The sequence below is a fragment of the Coptis chinensis genome, chromosome 2 (assembly GCF_015680905.1).
Source record: "Coptis chinensis isolate HL-2020 chromosome 2, ASM1568090v1, whole genome shotgun sequence".
NCBI lineage: Eukaryota > Viridiplantae > Streptophyta > Magnoliopsida > Ranunculales > Ranunculaceae > Coptis > Coptis chinensis.
This window is the reverse complement of record NC_141457.1, coordinates 11566064-11584100: the sequence shown is the minus strand read 5'-3', so window position 1 is coordinate 11584100 and position 18037 is coordinate 11566064. Positions and strand designations below refer to the sequence as shown.

General features: G+C 37.0%; 4 protein-coding genes across 4 annotated transcripts; 2 read left to right on the top strand and 2 right to left on the bottom strand.

Annotated features, from left to right (window-relative positions):
* On the top strand, positions 1–4920 carry LOC147514877 (putative glucose-6-phosphate 1-epimerase). Its single transcript, XM_086585381.1, has 10 exons — positions 1–389; positions 474–584; positions 1142–1255; positions 1618–1669; positions 2226–2363; positions 2465–2563; positions 3606–3703; positions 3993–4100; positions 4200–4281; positions 4684–4920. Exons 1-10 carry the CDS (start codon positions 316–318, stop codon positions 4765–4767), a joined length of 960 nt encoding a protein of 319 aa, XP_086441507.1. The 5' UTR covers positions 1–315; the 3' UTR covers positions 4768–4920.
* Positions 4921–4971: 51 nt separating this feature from the next.
* Positions 4972–7103, bottom strand: LOC147514876 (pentatricopeptide repeat-containing protein At5g66520-like). Its single transcript, XM_086585376.1, has one exon. The coding sequence runs from the start codon at positions 6862–6864 to the stop codon at positions 5002–5004; it is 1863 nt and encodes a 620-aa protein (XP_086441502.1). The 5' UTR covers positions 6865–7103; the 3' UTR covers positions 4972–5001.
* Positions 7104–8615: 1512 nt separating this feature from the next.
* On the bottom strand, positions 8616–15484 carry LOC147514874 (polyphenol oxidase I, chloroplastic-like). The gene is made up of 2 exons (XM_086585363.1): positions 14885–15484; positions 8616–10431 (listed from the first exon to the last, which is right to left on the bottom strand). The coding sequence occupies exons 1-2, from the start codon at positions 15001–15003 to the stop codon at positions 8793–8795; spliced, it is 1758 nt and encodes a 585-aa protein (XP_086441489.1). The 5' UTR covers positions 15004–15484; the 3' UTR covers positions 8616–8792.
* LOC147514875 (uncharacterized) lies at positions 10438–15333 on the top strand. Its single transcript, XM_086585369.1, has one exon. The coding sequence runs from the start codon at positions 11966–11968 to the stop codon at positions 13223–13225; it is 1260 nt and encodes a 419-aa protein (XP_086441495.1). The 5' UTR covers positions 10438–11965; the 3' UTR covers positions 13226–15333.
* Positions 15485–18037: the final 2553 nt, after the last annotated feature.

The following is an 18037-nucleotide window of genomic DNA, read 5'->3' as shown; positions in this document are numbered from 1 at the left end:
GCGCCTAGCCCCGCAAGGCGAGGGTTGCGCTAGATATGTATTCTACCAATTGGAAAGTTGTTTGAGATCTGGAACATAATTAATTGATCCAATTCTTACGTCGAGGCCTTTTCCGGATCGTTTGGCTGTAGGTTTTGTGGGAACTCCGCATTTAATTTAAGTGTGATTAAGCGAGAGTAATCCAAGAATGGGTGATACAATTCCTTAAACCTAAGCTGCATATGAGCAACCCTCAACAACACTTTCCACTTGGGGTAGTTAGTTTGTTAGTTTAAGTGGTCGTTAGAAAGAGTTGACAGAAATCCACAGAAACAAATGGCGATAGTTTCGATACCTTCCTCATTTCCAACCATTACCCATTCTTCCTTCCATCTACCAAAACGCAAACGGTAACTATTTCTCTTCTTTACATTCCATTTCTCTTCTTGGGGCACCAATCAAATTATATTTATTATTATTTTTTTGGTGTACAGATTTAGTGGAATGGCATTTGCAAACTTAAGTTCAGAAACTAGCTTAGGCGTTAAAGTCACGGAAGGAAATGGGAAATTACCCAAGGTGGTTTTGAGCTCTGTTGATGGAAGGTAATTATTAACTTATTGATCTTTGGGTATTTTCATGCTTATATATGTGGGGAGGCTGATTATATATGGCTATTTTTTTATTTATTTAAAAAAAAAAAAAGATCTTTGGTGTTGAGTTTTGACATTTGTCCTTATATTGCATTGAACTAAGTGTTTGGGAATTGTATATGGGGAAAAGTGGAAAACAGTTGTTTTGCGCTATACTTATCGTCCATTAAATCCCAAATTGAAGAAATGCAATTAACCCAACTAAAGTCTTGGACTGAGGGATGGGTCAATGTATTTTGTGTCACAAACTCACAATGCAGTGAAATGAATCTCACCTAAGGTGGTGAGGGTTTGTATCAAGTCACACCTTTTTCAATAAATATCTAATACTACCCTGCTTGCCTAGCAAATACAGTGAGTGCTCTGAGTTGACATACGAAAACTTACTCACATTATTTTCCTTTTTATGTTGACTGATCAGGGATATCTAAAATGAACTATGCAAGTGTAGATATAGCTTAGAACTTGAAATCTATCATCTTTAAAGATCAAAATGGTTCAAATTTCAGTGAGGCAGAGATCTACCTGTTTGGCGACTGTGTTACATCATGGAAAGTTGCAAATGGAAAGGACCTGCTTTTTGTTCGTCCAGATGCAATATTTGACGGGAAGAAACCCATCAGGTTAACCACTTCCATTAGTTCACACTGTTCTTCTCCTTGTCCTGTCTTTTCTGAGTTTGTTTTATTTACATTGTTTTGTTTCGGGGACACTTGTAGCTGTATGATGTTAAATCTAACCTCAGTAGGCTTTTCATTTATTTTTTATTTGTCTCACTTGTCACTTGTGAAACTAAATGACTTTGAAAATTTGTTAATATTGGACGGTGTAGATATTTTCCTCATCCTACTTAAGTATCATGATTGTTTTGAATCTTGGCTATATGTTTATTATATATCTTTTTATGTTTTAATCAGATGATCTTCTTGTCAAAATTTTCTATAAGCTCCACTTATCATACTAACTATATCTGAATGATAATTAGCGGTGGCATCCCACATTGTTTCCCACAGTTTGGACCTGGTGCAATACAGCAGGTACAGTTTATTTTCTTGTTTTACCCATCTCCATATCTTCTTTTAATGTGTCACCCACTGGTTACAAAACGAAGCAAGGGTCTTCAAAGATTTATTTCTGGATTAGGAAAGAATTTCCAATAACTAATATAGGGTTAGATGAATAAGGGTCTCTACATCAGTTGACCTCAGGGGCGGAACCAGGATTTGGGTGAGGGGAGGCTGCTACTTTAGGTAATGTTTTTGGAAGGAAGAAATCAATCTCACATAGCAAAAAAATAGCATAAAATAGTATTATGTATTTATGTTAACTGTAGTAGTATATACAATATTTTTTATTATTATAGAAAGTCAGGGGGGGACTATAGCCCCTGTTAGCCCTGCCCTAGGTCCGCCCCTGTTTGCCTTTTGGTCCTTATTCTAATGAGGCTTACAAAATTTCCATTTGTATAAAAGCTCTGTTGCTATTAATTTGTGTTGTGTATGTGCGTAAGCAATATTAGCAACAGAAGTCTATTTCCAATTTCATTTCCCATTTTTTTATCGATTCCTTAGAGATGCATATTTCTTTTGCCAGCACGGATTTGCAAGAAATATGAACTGGTCCATTGCAGATTCTGAAAGTGTAGAAGGAAATCCTATTATAACTCTCGAGCTGAAGGATGATCCCTACAGTCGTTCTATGTGGGACTTCAGCTTCAAAGCTTTATACAAGGTCAATACCTTTCTACTACAATTTATTATCCAATGTGGCTTTTAAACTTATATTCACACCTGACCCAAAACTGTGTTCTCACTTCTTTATACGCTTTTCAGGTTATACTGAATGCTAACAGCCTTTCAACAGTGCTGACAGTAACAAATACTGATAACCGGCCCTTCTCTTTTAGTTCGGCCTTGCATACTTACTTTCGTGTAAGGATCCAATTCTCTTATTTGCATTTCCAAATTGTTTTATTCTAGATGGCCCAATCGGGATTAAACATGTACTCATTTAATGTAGGATGAGCAATTTTCATCTAGCTGACTCAAACTTCTGGAAAAATGCTTTGTTATTGTGTGTTAGGTGTGTGCATAAGAACCAAGAGAAATGAGGATGTTATCTTCTGAATCATTTTTATTCTATTGTACGTCTTATTTATATACAATGCAGAGATTTCTGTATCACGTGCAGCATATGTGCGTCATGGTTTACCCATGTTGTACTGTCAAACCATGTCTCAAGGAGTCGAGGTCATACCCTGGTATTTTATCCAGATGCCATAACAACTGGAGTGTCGTGTGGCATATCGTTTTTGGATAACTATAGTGTCATATGGAGCCCATTTTTGCTACAAAGTTTACTTCCGCCGCGATCAGTCTCCAAGATATGTGCTACCAAACAAAAGTGTTAAATGAAATTGTACTTCAAAATTCTATCTCGATGCTTCCTACAGTTAATCATCCCCAAATTAGTTCCTATTATTTTTATTGTTTTTTTGGGATTTTTAGGAATTGAGTTTAATTAGCGTTTTAGAGTGTTTTAGGCTATTTATATTTTTGGGGTTATTTTAATTACGAGTTTTATATTTCTATTTTGATTAGAATTGTTTTTAGAATTGTTTCTATTATCAAAGTAGTAGAAAGTTATATTGTAGGCATTTGGCCATAATTAGAGTGGAAGATTAATAAAATTTTATGAGTTTCGAAAAAGGTTTTCTCAGTTGAATTCTTGTGTGTGAGAGTTCGTGTTCTTCGCGAGGAACAAGGTTGTCGAACCCAAAAATCGAATTAGGCTTTGGAATTCGGTTTCAAAGTCATACCTTGGTCATACGTGATCATCACATCTTTTGTTTGCTTGTACATGTGTTGGCACTTGATTAGGACGGAAGCAAACATTGTAGCGAAAATGGACTCGTGTCATATGCAGTTAGGTTCTCCCCATGGATTTACAAAATTACTTCTTTCTACCATGCAGGCATCTATTACAGGGGTATCAGTGAAAGGTTTGAACGGTTGCAAAACTCTGAACAAGGATCCTGACCCTAAGAATCCATTGGAGAGTATTGAGAACAGGTCTGTTCTGATCTTTGTATCAAGATTGGTCAATGTAATTACATTTTCCCAGTCTCAGATTAAGCGTCTTGCTTAACAGGCCTATTTCTCTGCTTTCCAACAAAAAATTTGGTATGATAGAAAATTCTAACTGTACTGGATTAATATCCACATCTATCTGTTATCTGAATTATATATTTGTGTGGCTGTTTCAACCAAGTATTCAACTCCTTTTTCTTAATGTAGATGGCACGTACACGCACAAGCTGTGTCATAAGTCGTAACATCTCTAATCTGTATTTGAGTTCAGGGATGCGATCACTTTTCCTGGATTTGTGGATTGTGTTTACCTGGATGCCCCCAATGATATACAACTTGAAAATGGGTTGGGTGACGTGATATCCATCAGGAATCAGAAGTATGTAATCGAAGCCCACCAATAGTTATAATTACTTTCTCCGGTGACAAACATCTTCTGTATTGGTGATGCTCAAGAGTAATCTTCTTGCCTCTGCAGTTGGTCTGATGCTGTCTTGTGGAACCCTAATAAGACAATGGAACAATGCTATAGAGACTTTGTCTGTGTCGAAAACGCACAGGTACTAACTAATATCTCTTTTACTTTATAACTCAATTAGCACAATTCTTTGGTCTCTCTTTCATCAGTCAGATTATTCACGCGGACATGGCGGTTGACAATCTTTTCACAATTTCACTGACCATATCTAAGTTTTATACCTTATACCTATCTGTCTTGACCATTATTAATATTTATTGGCAATATCTACATTAGTTTCCTGAAAAAGAGCTTGTACACATGATGAGATCATAATTGCTCTTCTGACCAATTGCTCTTAATAATGACGGATATGAAAGGGACGAACATTTTGATCTTCACAAAATCACTCAAACTATACTAAATGCTTCATATATTCATAATACAGTTTTCCGGGAACTTATAACGCTCTTTTGTTTTTATTTATTTTTCGGTCATACCTCAGATTCAAGAAGTACAGCTAGAACCTAAGCAAACATGGACATCCGAGCAGCATCTCAGGCTCTCAGCATTAGTTGAAGTTGAGTAAACATGGACCTTCTCGACTTTGTAGAATTTGTATCTCCTTTCTTTCTTTTCCTTTTCTTTCCCAAAATTTTGTAATTAGAAATAGCTACTACTCTGCCTTGTGACCGAGGAAGGGATAACAAGAGTTAGAAATATATTATTCCTTGTTTGTGTATGTAATTAATTTATTGATGTCATTAGTATTTAACAGTGCTAGATGTGACTATTAAGGCGGTGGGATGGATCTTTAATCGTTTCACCAATAATCTCCACATGAACATTTTCCATCTTTAAACAGATGGAACCTAGTCCTATCACGAACAACAATTTCACGAGAATAAATCTCGGAGATGAGTTTTGTTGCGGTGTGGCAGTCGTCACATACTCGAAGATTCTTAACAACTCGGATTTTTGTCCCAGGTTCGGAATTAATAAGCCCAAACGCAATAGCCAGCTTCTCACTGTGCCGATGAATTGCAGTTTCTTTCTCTTCTTCTTCTAGATCAAGTAACAAGTTTCCAGTCATGGGGATGTATCCTACTTGTCTCAGTCTCACCATAATCCTATCCCACATGAGATTAATCTCTTTCATCTGTGGGTGAGACCAGTCACGAACATAAAATTCATGCACAACTCCATTTAATTCTATTGAACTGCACCCTGGAAATTTTGTAACGCCCCTGTCCTTCATCATCTTCCTTACTTTGACAGCTTGGTCCCATTCCCCTGTTGCAGAAAACGTGGTTGCCAACTGAATGTACCTGCCCGCATGATTGGGGTCTGCTTCAATTAGAGTTTTTCCAAGTCGCTTTCCCAGGTCAAAGTTTCGATGGATGGAGCAGGCACTGAGCAGTGCCCCCAAAATGGTAGCGTTTGGATTCATGGGCATGGTCTTAATTAGCTGTTCTGCTTCAGTGAGACACCCAGCTCGGCCCAGAATATTGACCATGCAACCATAATGCTCTATTGATGGAGTTAAACTGTAAGTTCCCTGCATGTTCTCGAACAGGAATTTTCCCTCCTCGAGCAGTCCTGCATGACTACATGCTGTCAGAGCACTAGTGAAAGTGATCTGATTCGGTTCGACTCCAGCCTTCTGCATGTCTCTGAATAACTCAAGGGCTTCTTTTCCACACCCATGAATTGCAAAACCAGTTATCATGGCTGTCCATGTATGAACACCTTTGTTTTTTATAGTCCTAAAAACTTTCAAAGCATCTACAATGTCACCACATTTAGCATACATATCGACAAGATTGCAACCAAGAACTTCATCAATCTGCATTTGGTTTTTATCTATATAAGCATGAATCCATTTGCCTTGGTCCAATGCCCCGAGGTTTGCACAAGCTGAAAGAATGCTCGCCATTACAGTGTTGTCAGGTATGACACCTGCAATCTGCATTTTCTGAAATAGGTGAATGGCATCTTTGAATGAACCACTTGTAACACAGCCAGCAATGACAGAGGTCCAGGAGATGACGTTCTTGACTGGCATCTGATTAAAAAGTCTGCAGGCTGCCTCTATGTCCTTATTTTTCACATATGCATCGACCATTGAATTCCAAGAGACAATGTCTCCTTCCGCGATTCTGTCGAATAGGCAACGAGCAGACACAAGCTTACCAGATTTAGCATATGCATGAAGCAAAGAATTAGCAGAATAAACATCTGAGCTGAAGCCAGTCTTTACAATGTGGGAATGAATTTGTTCGGTTTCCTCCAACCTTGCTAATTTAGCACAGGCCTTGAGCAAGAACGGGAAAGTGTATTCAGTATGTTGAATTGAATTATGGAGCATTTGGTTGTAGAGAAGAATGGCTCCTTCAGGATTCTTGTCATTGGAGTAGCCTTTTATCATGATGTTCCACATGAAGGTGTTGGGTGACTGGATTGTTTGGAAAACACGCCGAGCATAGAGTAAGTCACCAGAAGTGGATAATGCGCAGAAATTTAACAGTCTGCTGGCTGAAATGGTATCTAGAACTAGTCCTGTTTTGAGCATATGGGTGTGAATTTGCTTCAGTTCTTTCATGTTTGAGCATCTCTCTAGTAAAGAGAGGGTGTGCTTTAATTCGAATAGGATTTGGGTTACAGGAGCATGTGAACAGTGTTTCATTGAGCTATTGGAGTGATGCGCAGCTTGAAAGATGGTTCAAACCATTTGAAGTGTGAACTGAAAATTCCACACTTGAAAGTATCTTTTCCCCCTTTCAATTTGGATAAGGCTTTTGGTTGTTTATTCACAGAAACACCCTTAGGGGTCATTTGTTTTTCTGAGCCTATAAATGCTGAATGCTGAATGCTGAATGCTGAATGGCTCATTCTCTTAATGCTAAATGCTGATTGCTGAATTCTAAAAAACATGTTTGTTTTCTGTTAGAATAACCTGGCTCACGAAGGTTTGAATATAAATCATTCGGACAATTTTACTCATGCTATCTATTTTAAACACTAACTTGATTTCTTGTTAAACAAAATATATATTATATTTGAGGAGAAGAGATGGATTATAAAAAAAATAAATGATAAATAAATTTATTTAAAATATGTTTTCACAAATATATTTTAACGGTTTTTATTTTCATATTTTGTTTATTTTCAGAATATATATATGTAATTCTATTTTTAACAAAGTGGATATCATTCACCCAAAAAATGAAAACCCGCGGTGGCCCAACATCAAATTTTGAAAAACTTATTTTAAAGCCATAAAAGTCAAGGTAGGAAAGTATATGGGTTCTTAAGATTGGGTTCTTAAGAAAGGGCAAGAAGGGACTTCTTGTTTCAAGTATTATTAGAATTCCGCTCGTAAGAAATTTTGGTCTTTGAATCTTTGAATGCTAAAAAAGTACCAATGAATGCTTAAACTACTTAAAAAAAACAAACAAGTTTTGAGTCTCTGAATGCTTAAAACTTAAGTTTAAGAGGTTCTGAATGCTGAATTCAAAAAAAAACAAACAACCCCTAAGTGAACCAAGCTCTCTTCAAACTTTTCTTCGCACTTGAACCTGTTTTATCAACAAAAGCTGTTGAACGTGGCTTACCTTCTCTGCGTTGCTTTAGTAGCACCATCTCTTTGGACCTGCTCACTTACAGTTACGGATTTAAAGAAAATATTCCAGGCCAGTTTAATGGACTGCCTTTCAGTTTCCCTGTTTAGGTTTCTTGTATGTGCTGGTTCCTTTCATGGCTGTCTGAGAATTTCAACTTTGGGACTGCAGAAAAAACTGCATGTGTGTACAAGCAATGATTGTGAGAGATTATACATTCCTGGAAATAAAAGAGCCTGAACCCGTGAATCCAGTAGAACATGCTCATATGAATAAAGGGACAAGGTTGATCAACTAATTAAGAATCCAGTAATGGGAAGCTCAAGTGTGGTTTCAGCGCAGCTAAAATGATTAAACATACATGCTCTCAAATACTCTAATCAGATTGTATAATTCACTTCAACATGCAATTAGACATTTTTCTGATGTAGAACTCACAAAACAGTGCTGGTGGTGGTTGGATGTCTTCAAATTGCAATAGTATGTCTTTTTTTGGACCATTTCTTGATTTGTGCGTGTCATCCTTGCGCAGGGACAAAAGATAAATTGTAAAAACGTTTTGTTGGGTGAAGGAGCTCAGATGTGAATTGTCTTCAGAAATCAGGCTGTGGTGGACAACCCTGTTCCTCTACCTATTAGAGAATCGTCACTGCTCTAAACTCGAACCCAGGTCTCTACGGTGAGAGCCGAGTTCCTAATCCAACTAGGCTAACTGTTTTTTGTGCAATAGTATGTCCTTGATAATGCAGACTTTACAGCATTGCATGAATGCGCAAAAAGTGTATTGAAAAATTTAGCAAAATATAACAATGTTGAGTTGGAGAACTCGGTCAATATTCATATTTCATGCAGATTCAAATCAATAGGAAGAGTTTTACTGTGTAAACACATAGGTAAAAAAATCATACTACTCTTTCTACAATGTAATTTTTCACGTATATAAATTAATCACGACAGAATAAAAGAGAAAACTTCATTTGCTGTGTAAATCTCTTCATCGCATGTACTCAATCCTGACGCCATCAACTGTAGTGTTGATGCAAGTCCCAGCTCTTGGCACCAATGTCACCCATATTCTTTCATCTTCATCTGCCTCAAGGTCTTCCAACAACTCAGAGATTCCCAACTTGAGATTAGTCTTCCTTTTCGTTACTACATCATTTTTGTTCATTACAATTCTCACCCCACGACGCATGTTCACAAATGTCCCAGCAAACTCCCTAGACTCAGGGCCAATTATAGTCTCATCGACAGCATTCACAAACACGTCGAACTTAACATACATGTCCTTCTTTATCTCAATCCCATAAACAACCAGTATTTCTTCTTCTTCAGCCTTCTCTTTCTTTGTTCTATGTGTCTTAGGCCTAGGGACCCTGGCCCTGATAGTAGTATCAAGGGTAACACCCTCAGGCCCAAAATTTGGCGATAAATTTTTTTTAGACAGCTGCAGCTCATTTTGACTGTCTCTCATTTTCAATATATGACGCGCGATCTTGGGTGGAACTGAAGGCATAGGCCGTGCATTGAGCCAGGGGTTATCGATGGGCTCGTAGGTATATCTAAGCTTGGTCATGTCAAGAACATCCCTAATTTTGATTCTAACATTTTGCGACTTTTCATCATAGAAATAGAAATATGAGTCTAGCCAATCTGGGTCATTGATCTCAGCCTTGTTTCCTCTGAGTCCCGTCCAAACATCCCAAAGGCGGTCAATATTCGCATGATGAGCGTAGAACACAGGATCTTTGGCAGCTGAATAGAATGCACCAAGGTTCTCTCTTTCGGGATTTTGAGTGTTACCAACCCAAGTATGCAGCGCATTATGGGGTGCTAACTCTATTGTTCCTGGCCCATCACAAAAGCCCTCCTCACCAGCCTTATATGGACAACCCATAAAGAGTTCAGTCTTCTTTGCTCCTGATACCATTTGGTGATACATGAACGCAATATTGGCTTCAATCTGATCCTCCGGACCCAATCCTCTTTCGACATAATCAAAATTTATGTCAGCCACTTGAGGTGGAAGGTGAGCACTTTCCCGTTGGCTATCATAAAATGATCCATTTAAATACATATCCGGGATAAGCATGCCCTTAGGGTTATCCCAATTCCAGAATGGCAACGCAAATGTATCATCACCAATTAGACTTCCAAGAATTCGCTCGTGGAAGTAAAGCATCATTCGATGCCACGGGAAGAATAACCATGACCTGTGGATTTTTAGGAGGTGATTGGAATGAAGTTGGTTATAGGCCCCGCTACAAAAGACGCAATGCACATCCGCTTGACGCCAGAAACTACGAGGATCATCGTAGGGGAGGGACTTCATAATCGATAAGGCCCTATTGTACTTGGCAATGTACTCCTTGTCCACTTTTTGAGCTGGCCTACGAATGCGAACCAGTGATGTATTATCTGGGAACTGGAAATCGATAAATGGCTCATCTGACTCACGTTTTGGTGGGCAACAGTAGATAGGCCTGCCCTCATCGGTAAGAGACCCATGACATGTACTTAGATTTGGACTCAACAGAACATGGCCAGGCTTGTTATTCGGTTCTGTGGTTACCTCATTACTGCTAGAAGGCCAGCTACTAGTTACAATGCTTATGATCATGTTGTTAACCTCCCTGTACACATTGAAAATGAAAAGTTGAATAACTAGTTATTAGTTGGAACTTGGAACTTGGAAGGTGTCAAAAACATACATACGATGGTTCACAAATATTTGTGGTCAAAACTTGGGGCCTTCCAGGAACCTAGAAGTTTGGTTTCTTATTTAAACTGAATTTCATATAATACGAGTGATCGATCAGCTAGTAAAAACATCACTAGCTGGGCAACCAATCTGCTTAGTGCAGAATGCATGCAGACTTCTTATAATCAACACTTAGGCACATTCGATCATAGAACACGCAAAATTGCAAATAAATAAAAAAGAAAAGAAAACAATGACAATGATAATTAATAATGTTAATAATAATAAAAATATATCTACAACAATGAGAGATAGTGATAGATAATAAAATATATATATTAGTTATAATAACCATACATCTTGTTTCACTTAATTAACTAAAACATCTGATTTTATGTTCTCCCCAAGTCCCTCTCTTTTTTTCTTTTTTTTTCGATAAAGTGATAAACTACCCCCAAGTCCCTCTCTATTTGCTAATAATTAAGGACAAAATGTATTTTCCAGATTATCTTACTTTTCTTTTGCTTCCTGTTAATGGTATAAACTAAGCTTAATTAAGCTGCGCAGGAAAGGCCCAAAACCAACCTCACGGCCGGGAGCTCCTGTTTTTGCGCAGCCATGGATGAAGTAAGGCTAAGTTTGAGTAGTAATGTCATCTTGTAATAATACTTCAGCTAAAAAAAAAAAAAAAGAAAAAAAAACAACAATAACAACAACAACAACAACAACAACAACAACAACAACAACAACAACAACAACAACAACAACAACAACAACGACCAAATCCATTTTATAAAATTTGTTTCGCCTAGCTAATTAGCTAAGTATCAGGTGTAATGTGTACGTGTGCCATACAGTGCGGAACCAAGGGGGCCAGCATACACCCTGGCGTACCCTCACTTTGACTAAAAAAAAAAAAAAAACTATAGTTATCAACTGTTAAGGGTAACTGGTAAGAGAAAAAAAAATAAAAAGAAAAGTGGCGTGTGTTGACTGTGTTCGTGAGAAAGAAAACCAAAAAGAATGTGTGCTGATGTCGTATTTGGTAAGAGACAAAAAACCCAATAGTACTTGTGTTTCTTTTATCTCGTATTTACCCACCCATATATAAACCCAAACAGAAAGTATCTTGTATCTATTAAAAAAAAATAGAAAGAAAAAACCCTCCTCACCTACTCTACTTCTCTTCTCCTCCATTCTCTATTACTCTATATTAAAATTTAAGTATTCTACTTTTCTACCCAAACAAACAATTTTACACCTACCGGTTTTGTGGGGGTAACTAGGTAACCCTTGTATTATTTAATTTTTTGTCTTCTTTTTGTACTTATTCCTAAACTATATTATTTAGATTTTTATATGTTTGTGATTATTATTTTATTTTGTGAACATTATTGATGGTTTATTTTAATTCGTGCAATTTCAATTAAATTGATTGGTGGTTTATTTTAATTGTTTAAATAGCTATGCTAAAGTATTTGATTACAGAAAAGTCGTTGCCCGCTCAACCAACTAGCAACACAGATCATGTTGTTAGTGTTGAAGTAGGATCCTCTTCAAAGCGAAGTCACCAAGAAACTGAGGAGGGTGGTGTTGAACAACCTACGTCAAAGCGGGTTCAACATGGAAATCGTGGAGAACTTGACTTGTCTAGTCTTCCGGGAGACCCTGGATTGAGGAACAAGATTTCAGATTATCATCCTAATGATCGTGATTCAGTGAGAAAAACATATTTGCTTAGGGGTCTTTGCCAGCCTAATCATACTTTTCCTCCAAGGACAATAGGCAAGAGGAACCGTCACTTTCGGAAAGAGTGGTATGAAGAGTTTAGTTGGTTGGAATATAGTACTCACAAAGATGCCGCGTTTTGTCACTATTGTTATCTCTTTAAATCTGATCAAGGGGCACAAGGAGGCGGAGATGTTTTTTCTTACAAGGGGTTTACTAATTGGGAAAGGAAAACCAACTTAAAAGAGCATGTTGGAGGACCAAATATTGCTCATAATATTGCTTATAGGGCAGCACGGGCATTGCTAAATCAAGAGCAACATATCGAAACATTTCTTGAGAGACAATCTGACCAAGTTCGAAAGGATTATCAAATACATCTAACTGCAATAACTGATTGTATTAGGTTTCTTTTGAGACAAGGTTTAGCTTTCCGTGGCCATGATGAATCAGAGGAGTCGATCAGTAAAGGCAATTTTCTTGAACTTATACGATTTTTAAAAGATCATAACGAAGTCATTAAGAACGTTCTTGATAATGCTTCTAAAAATCGGAAATTGACCTCGCCTGATATACAAAAAGAGATTGTGAATGCAGCTGCTGTGGAAATTACAAATGCTATTTTAAAGGATTATGGAAATTCATTGTTTGCTATTTTAGTTGATGAAGCACGTGATATATCAATTAAAGAGCAAATGGCAGTTGTTTTGCATTATGTCGATAAGAAAGGTTGCGTGATTGAGAGATTTTTTGGAGTTGTGCATGTTAAGGAAACTAGTGTAGTAACACTTAAAAAGGCAATTGATGAGTTGTTCTCTAAGCATGGGTTAAGCATATCTAGACTGCGTGGACAAGGGTATGATGGGGCCAGCAATATGCAAGGTGATTTGAATGGCCTAAAAACACTTATAATGAAAGAGAATGAGTCTGCATTTTATGTTCATTATTTCGCTCATCAGCTTCAGTTAGCCCTTTGTATCAATTGCAAAGAACCATGAGTCAATTGCTAACCTTTTTAGTGTTCTCTCTAATGTGGTAAATACTGTTGGAGCATCATGTAAGCGACGAGATATGTTACGCGAAGCAATGAAGGCTAGAGTTGTTGCGACCTTACAAAGTGGAGAAATTTCAAGTGGTAAAGGGTTGAATCAAGAGACTAATCTTAAACGATCCGGTGACACTCGATGGGGCTCACACTATTATACACTTCTTGGCATGATAAGCGGTTATGGTTCAAGACTTGATGTGCTTGATAATATAGCGGAAGATGGTTCAAGCTCGGAACAAAGAGGTGAGGCTTACGGATTATTGAGTTCAGTGCAGTCTTTTGAATTTATCTTAAATTTGCATTTGATAAAAGCGATACTAGAAATTAGCAATGATTTGTCAAAGGCTTTGCAACGTGAAGACCAAGACATTGTCAATGCTATGGCTCTTGTTAAAATAACAAAGGTACGCTTACAGACGATGAGAGATGATGGGTGGGATAGTCTCTTGGTTGAAGTTTCTTCACTATGTGCCAAACATGATGTGGTTGTTCCAAATATGGAAGAGAGGTATGTGGCTCAAGGGAGGTCTCGACGAAGAGAGGAAGGAAGCACCAATTTACATTACTATTGTGTTGGATTATTCTATCACTGTATTGATTTGCAACTTCAAGAGTTAAACGACCGGTTTAATGAAGCAAACATAGAATTATTTCTTTGCATGACATGTCTTGATCCTTGTGAGTCGTTTGCTGCTTTCGATAAAGCAAAAGTTGATCCATTTTGCTCGACTTTATCCCGATGATTTTTCAGAAATAGATCAGATGGAATTAGCGGATCAGCTTGAGAATTATATCATTGATGTGCGTTCCGATACTAAGTTTGGTAAAGTAAGCGAAATTAGCGACCTAGCCAAAATAATGGTTGAGACAAAGAAAGACATTGTGTACCCACTTGTGTATTTGTTGATTAAGTTTGGCTGATTTTTATTGCATTTACCTCTCATTGTGGAGAGGGCATTTTACGCTATGAATATCATAAAGAATTATCCGCGGCAATCGGATGGCGGATGAATGGTTGAATGATTGTTTAATAACATACATTGAAAAAGAAGTTTTTGATAGCATTGATACCGAGTTAATCTTGCAACGCTTCCAAAAAATGAAGAAGGATGACAAAAAAGAAGGGCGCCGAGGACAACTATGAATAAGTATATATTTGTTTAGATTGAATTATTTTTTCTTTTCTTATTTTTTTTTATATTACATTTATTGCAATTATTTTATATGATTTTTTTATGTTCTAAATATACTTATTTTGTGATCGGATTTGAATTTTTAGTTCAAAATAAATTAGTGTGTTTTTTTTTTAATGCTTGGTTTATGGGTGGCTCACCCTCACTTACATTCCTGGCTCCGCCACTGGTGCCATACATACATAGTTCTCTAACATATATGAATGCTGCAAACATATACACATGGTGTTTAACTAGCTAGTTAGCTTTGCATCAGATCATTTGTAAGTCTTTCATATGGCGTTTAACTGGCAGGTACACTTTTGCATGAAAAATGTTAACTCAAATCTTATAATGAAATAATAGGTAACCTCAAACAAAATTAATTTGGTAATGCATGCATAGCACTAAAGAATTAAGATGAAATGAAAACTTACCTCATAAGTGAATATTGAGCTTCATTGCCATTTCTGTCCCTAGGATAAAGGTTTGCAGACAATCCAACCCAGATGAAGATCAATACAGCAGCAATGGCCGCCCATTTCTTTGGATCCATAGTTGAACTCTCCACTTCAAGCACAAGCCACTGTCTCTGATAGACTCCGCACACAGAAGCACAATTTGTAAACTTGGAAATGCTTTAATGAGCGAGAGAGGTGTTTTTAAGTTTTGACGAAACGCTTTTCTTTTTTTATGGGAGCAGTGCACTCCACAGGACAAAGCTTTTTATGTTCTTGATTAGTATAACCAAGTTTGTACACTCACAAAAGTCTTGTTAACGGAACCTCTTCACTTCAACCAAAAAAGTTTGGAATGAAGTTGGTCAATTTTTTTTAATATGGTACTCCCACGCTATTTCCCATTTCTTTGCTTTGCCATTCTACTCAAAATTATGAAGCCGCCCTACCATGTTCTTTATGTTATGGAATTTGACTATGCTGTACTGTTGAATGGATGCATGAATTTCCTAGCACGTGGGATTGATTAAGACTCACGAGCATATTGCATATATTGCATAATGCATATTACTTGTTGGACTTGTTCGTCCATCTTTTCCAAGATACTACATTTATTACACATTATTACGTTTACTTTTCACAAAGAAAGCATAAAGTAAACAAAGAAGGGTTAGCAAATACTCCCACGAGAATGGCGTGGGCCAAAATGTTATCACGTACTCCACAGTCTAATTAAGCTGTGACTTTAGGGAAGAGACAAAAAAAAACTGATTTGGCAGCATAGAGGCATGTAAAAGTATGTAACTGAGATCTCAAAACTGTGCCCAGGTCATAGTTCGTGATTCCGAACGAAACTCTGGAATTCCGTTCGGAATTTCGGTTTTTCAAAAAATCAAAATTTTAAATATAGTGTTGAAATAATCGAAATTCCAAAAAATTTCAAAATTCCGAATTCTATAGGGTCAAAATTTACTGGATTTCGGTTTTTGGATTTACCAGAATTCCGAGAATTCCGAAATCCCGAACTATGGCCCAGGTTCAGTTCTAAAGTTGTGAGATTACTTTGTCGAATAACTAATTTTTGAAAAGAATAAATTCTTAAGTCAAGGATTATTCAAACTTTGGTACCACTTTTTAGATAATATATTAGAAAATAGTATTAATTTTCAAAAAAATTAAAAAATAGTACTATTTTTTTTCTTAACCGTCAGTTGACCGAATTAACTACGGTTAATCTGGCAGTATTTTTAATATGGCGACATTACCCCTCCCATGCCTCACGTGTTTTAGATAATTAGGTTTTGTATTATCGAAAAAAAATATATAATTAGGTTTTGGTACAAATTTTTAAGTTGTCCTAGACACCACGTGTTACAATATGTCACACCCCAAATTTCCAGAAAAATTAAAACTGATATTCAATCATCTGGAAACCCAGGGTGAAACAAAACCCACTAACATATTATCAACTACACTATTTAAAAACTGAGATCAAATTATAACTGAAAGAACAACGCTTCATTTACAAATAAATTTTTTACTAACCAACTCTATTACCTTTGTTTCAATTCAAAACCTTACACTTTCAAAAAACTTAAACCAGAAGACTCCAAGAGCAAATCCAAGTCACGTGTCTTCATCCATCTTGCACTCCACCATCTATGTTCTCAAAACACACCCACGTTGCAAAACAAAGCAAACATGGATTGAAGAATTGAATTTCTTTGGTATGAGTAGACTAACAACAAAATATATATATAATAATCTATCAAATGAATAATATAACATTACAAACAATTTCAACTTGGAAGACAATATAGTTCCGTTTTCCAAAAGCGGGCGGTGTAGTTTCTTCCCAAGTAAGATTTCACCCCCAACATACAAATTCCAAGAATCTCATATATATAATATTTTCGTCATTCCCACTTTCCAAAATAACTCACAATACAATACCACTTACATTTCATTTATTAACTGCGCATATGATAACCTAATTAAATATGAGTTTGGTATACCTTACCTTTAAGCCCGACCGTCGTCTTAGGGTAGGATATTTCGTCCCTTGAGAAAAGATTAATAGATCCTACCCTCCGCAAAGCGAGTTAGTCATCACAATAAATTGATTTATCTCAGCCAGTCAAAATTCTATTCATGACCCAACCTCATTTAAGACATTTAAGTCTAATTGATATAACCTGGTTCGTCCCGCATATTCGGGGAATACCACTTATCATAATACCTTCATCAAGGGTAGTCATTCATATGACATCATTACGTCATAAAGTTTCTGCGTACATAACCATAGATCTCAGACTATCACAAGTCATTAATATTTTCGTAATAACATATCAAGTTATAGTCAATTCATAGTCACATAGAAATCACAACCATTTACTAATACTATTCACAGTCACACTTCACATCCATAACATCACACAATTCATATACTTTTACTTTAGTATCACTCGTCTACTTATGAGAACGAGGAAAAGTCACAACCAAGGAGTACATTCATCCCTTGTGAGTATCAACTCATACAAACCACGTAAACATTTATCATAAGAAATTATATACATCATATGCAATAACTCCATCACACGTAAAATCAATATTTTACTTTGCTTATTACTTATCTCGTTGACTCATTTATTCAAAGACACAGCCCAACCTTTAGTTCCTACTCCACGATTTGCACTACACACATTTGCCAAATCACACATATCCGTCTTTTTCACTCACACCGAAAGTACCACTACAAGACATCGTCCCAAGCGGGATATCGCCTCGGGGAAACATACTTTCATCTTGTAAACTTCGTAACTTGTGAGTCCGCGGCCATCTCTGGGCTTTCCATACACAAAATCACAAAGCCTCTTTTGGGCATAACAAAATATCGAGGTCATCCATGGCACATTCAATGAATACCTTGGGTCATTCCCGCCACATTCAAGGAATACCCATCATAACACTAACGGGCCATTCATGGCACATTCAATAAATGCCCGAGTCATTTCCGCCACATTCAAGGAATACCCAAACCTACATTCCGTACATTCAAGGAATACGACCAACCCATGGCCGAATACCTTAGTTCCTCTCTAGAGGCGGTCAAACGATTGGGTCATTCATGGC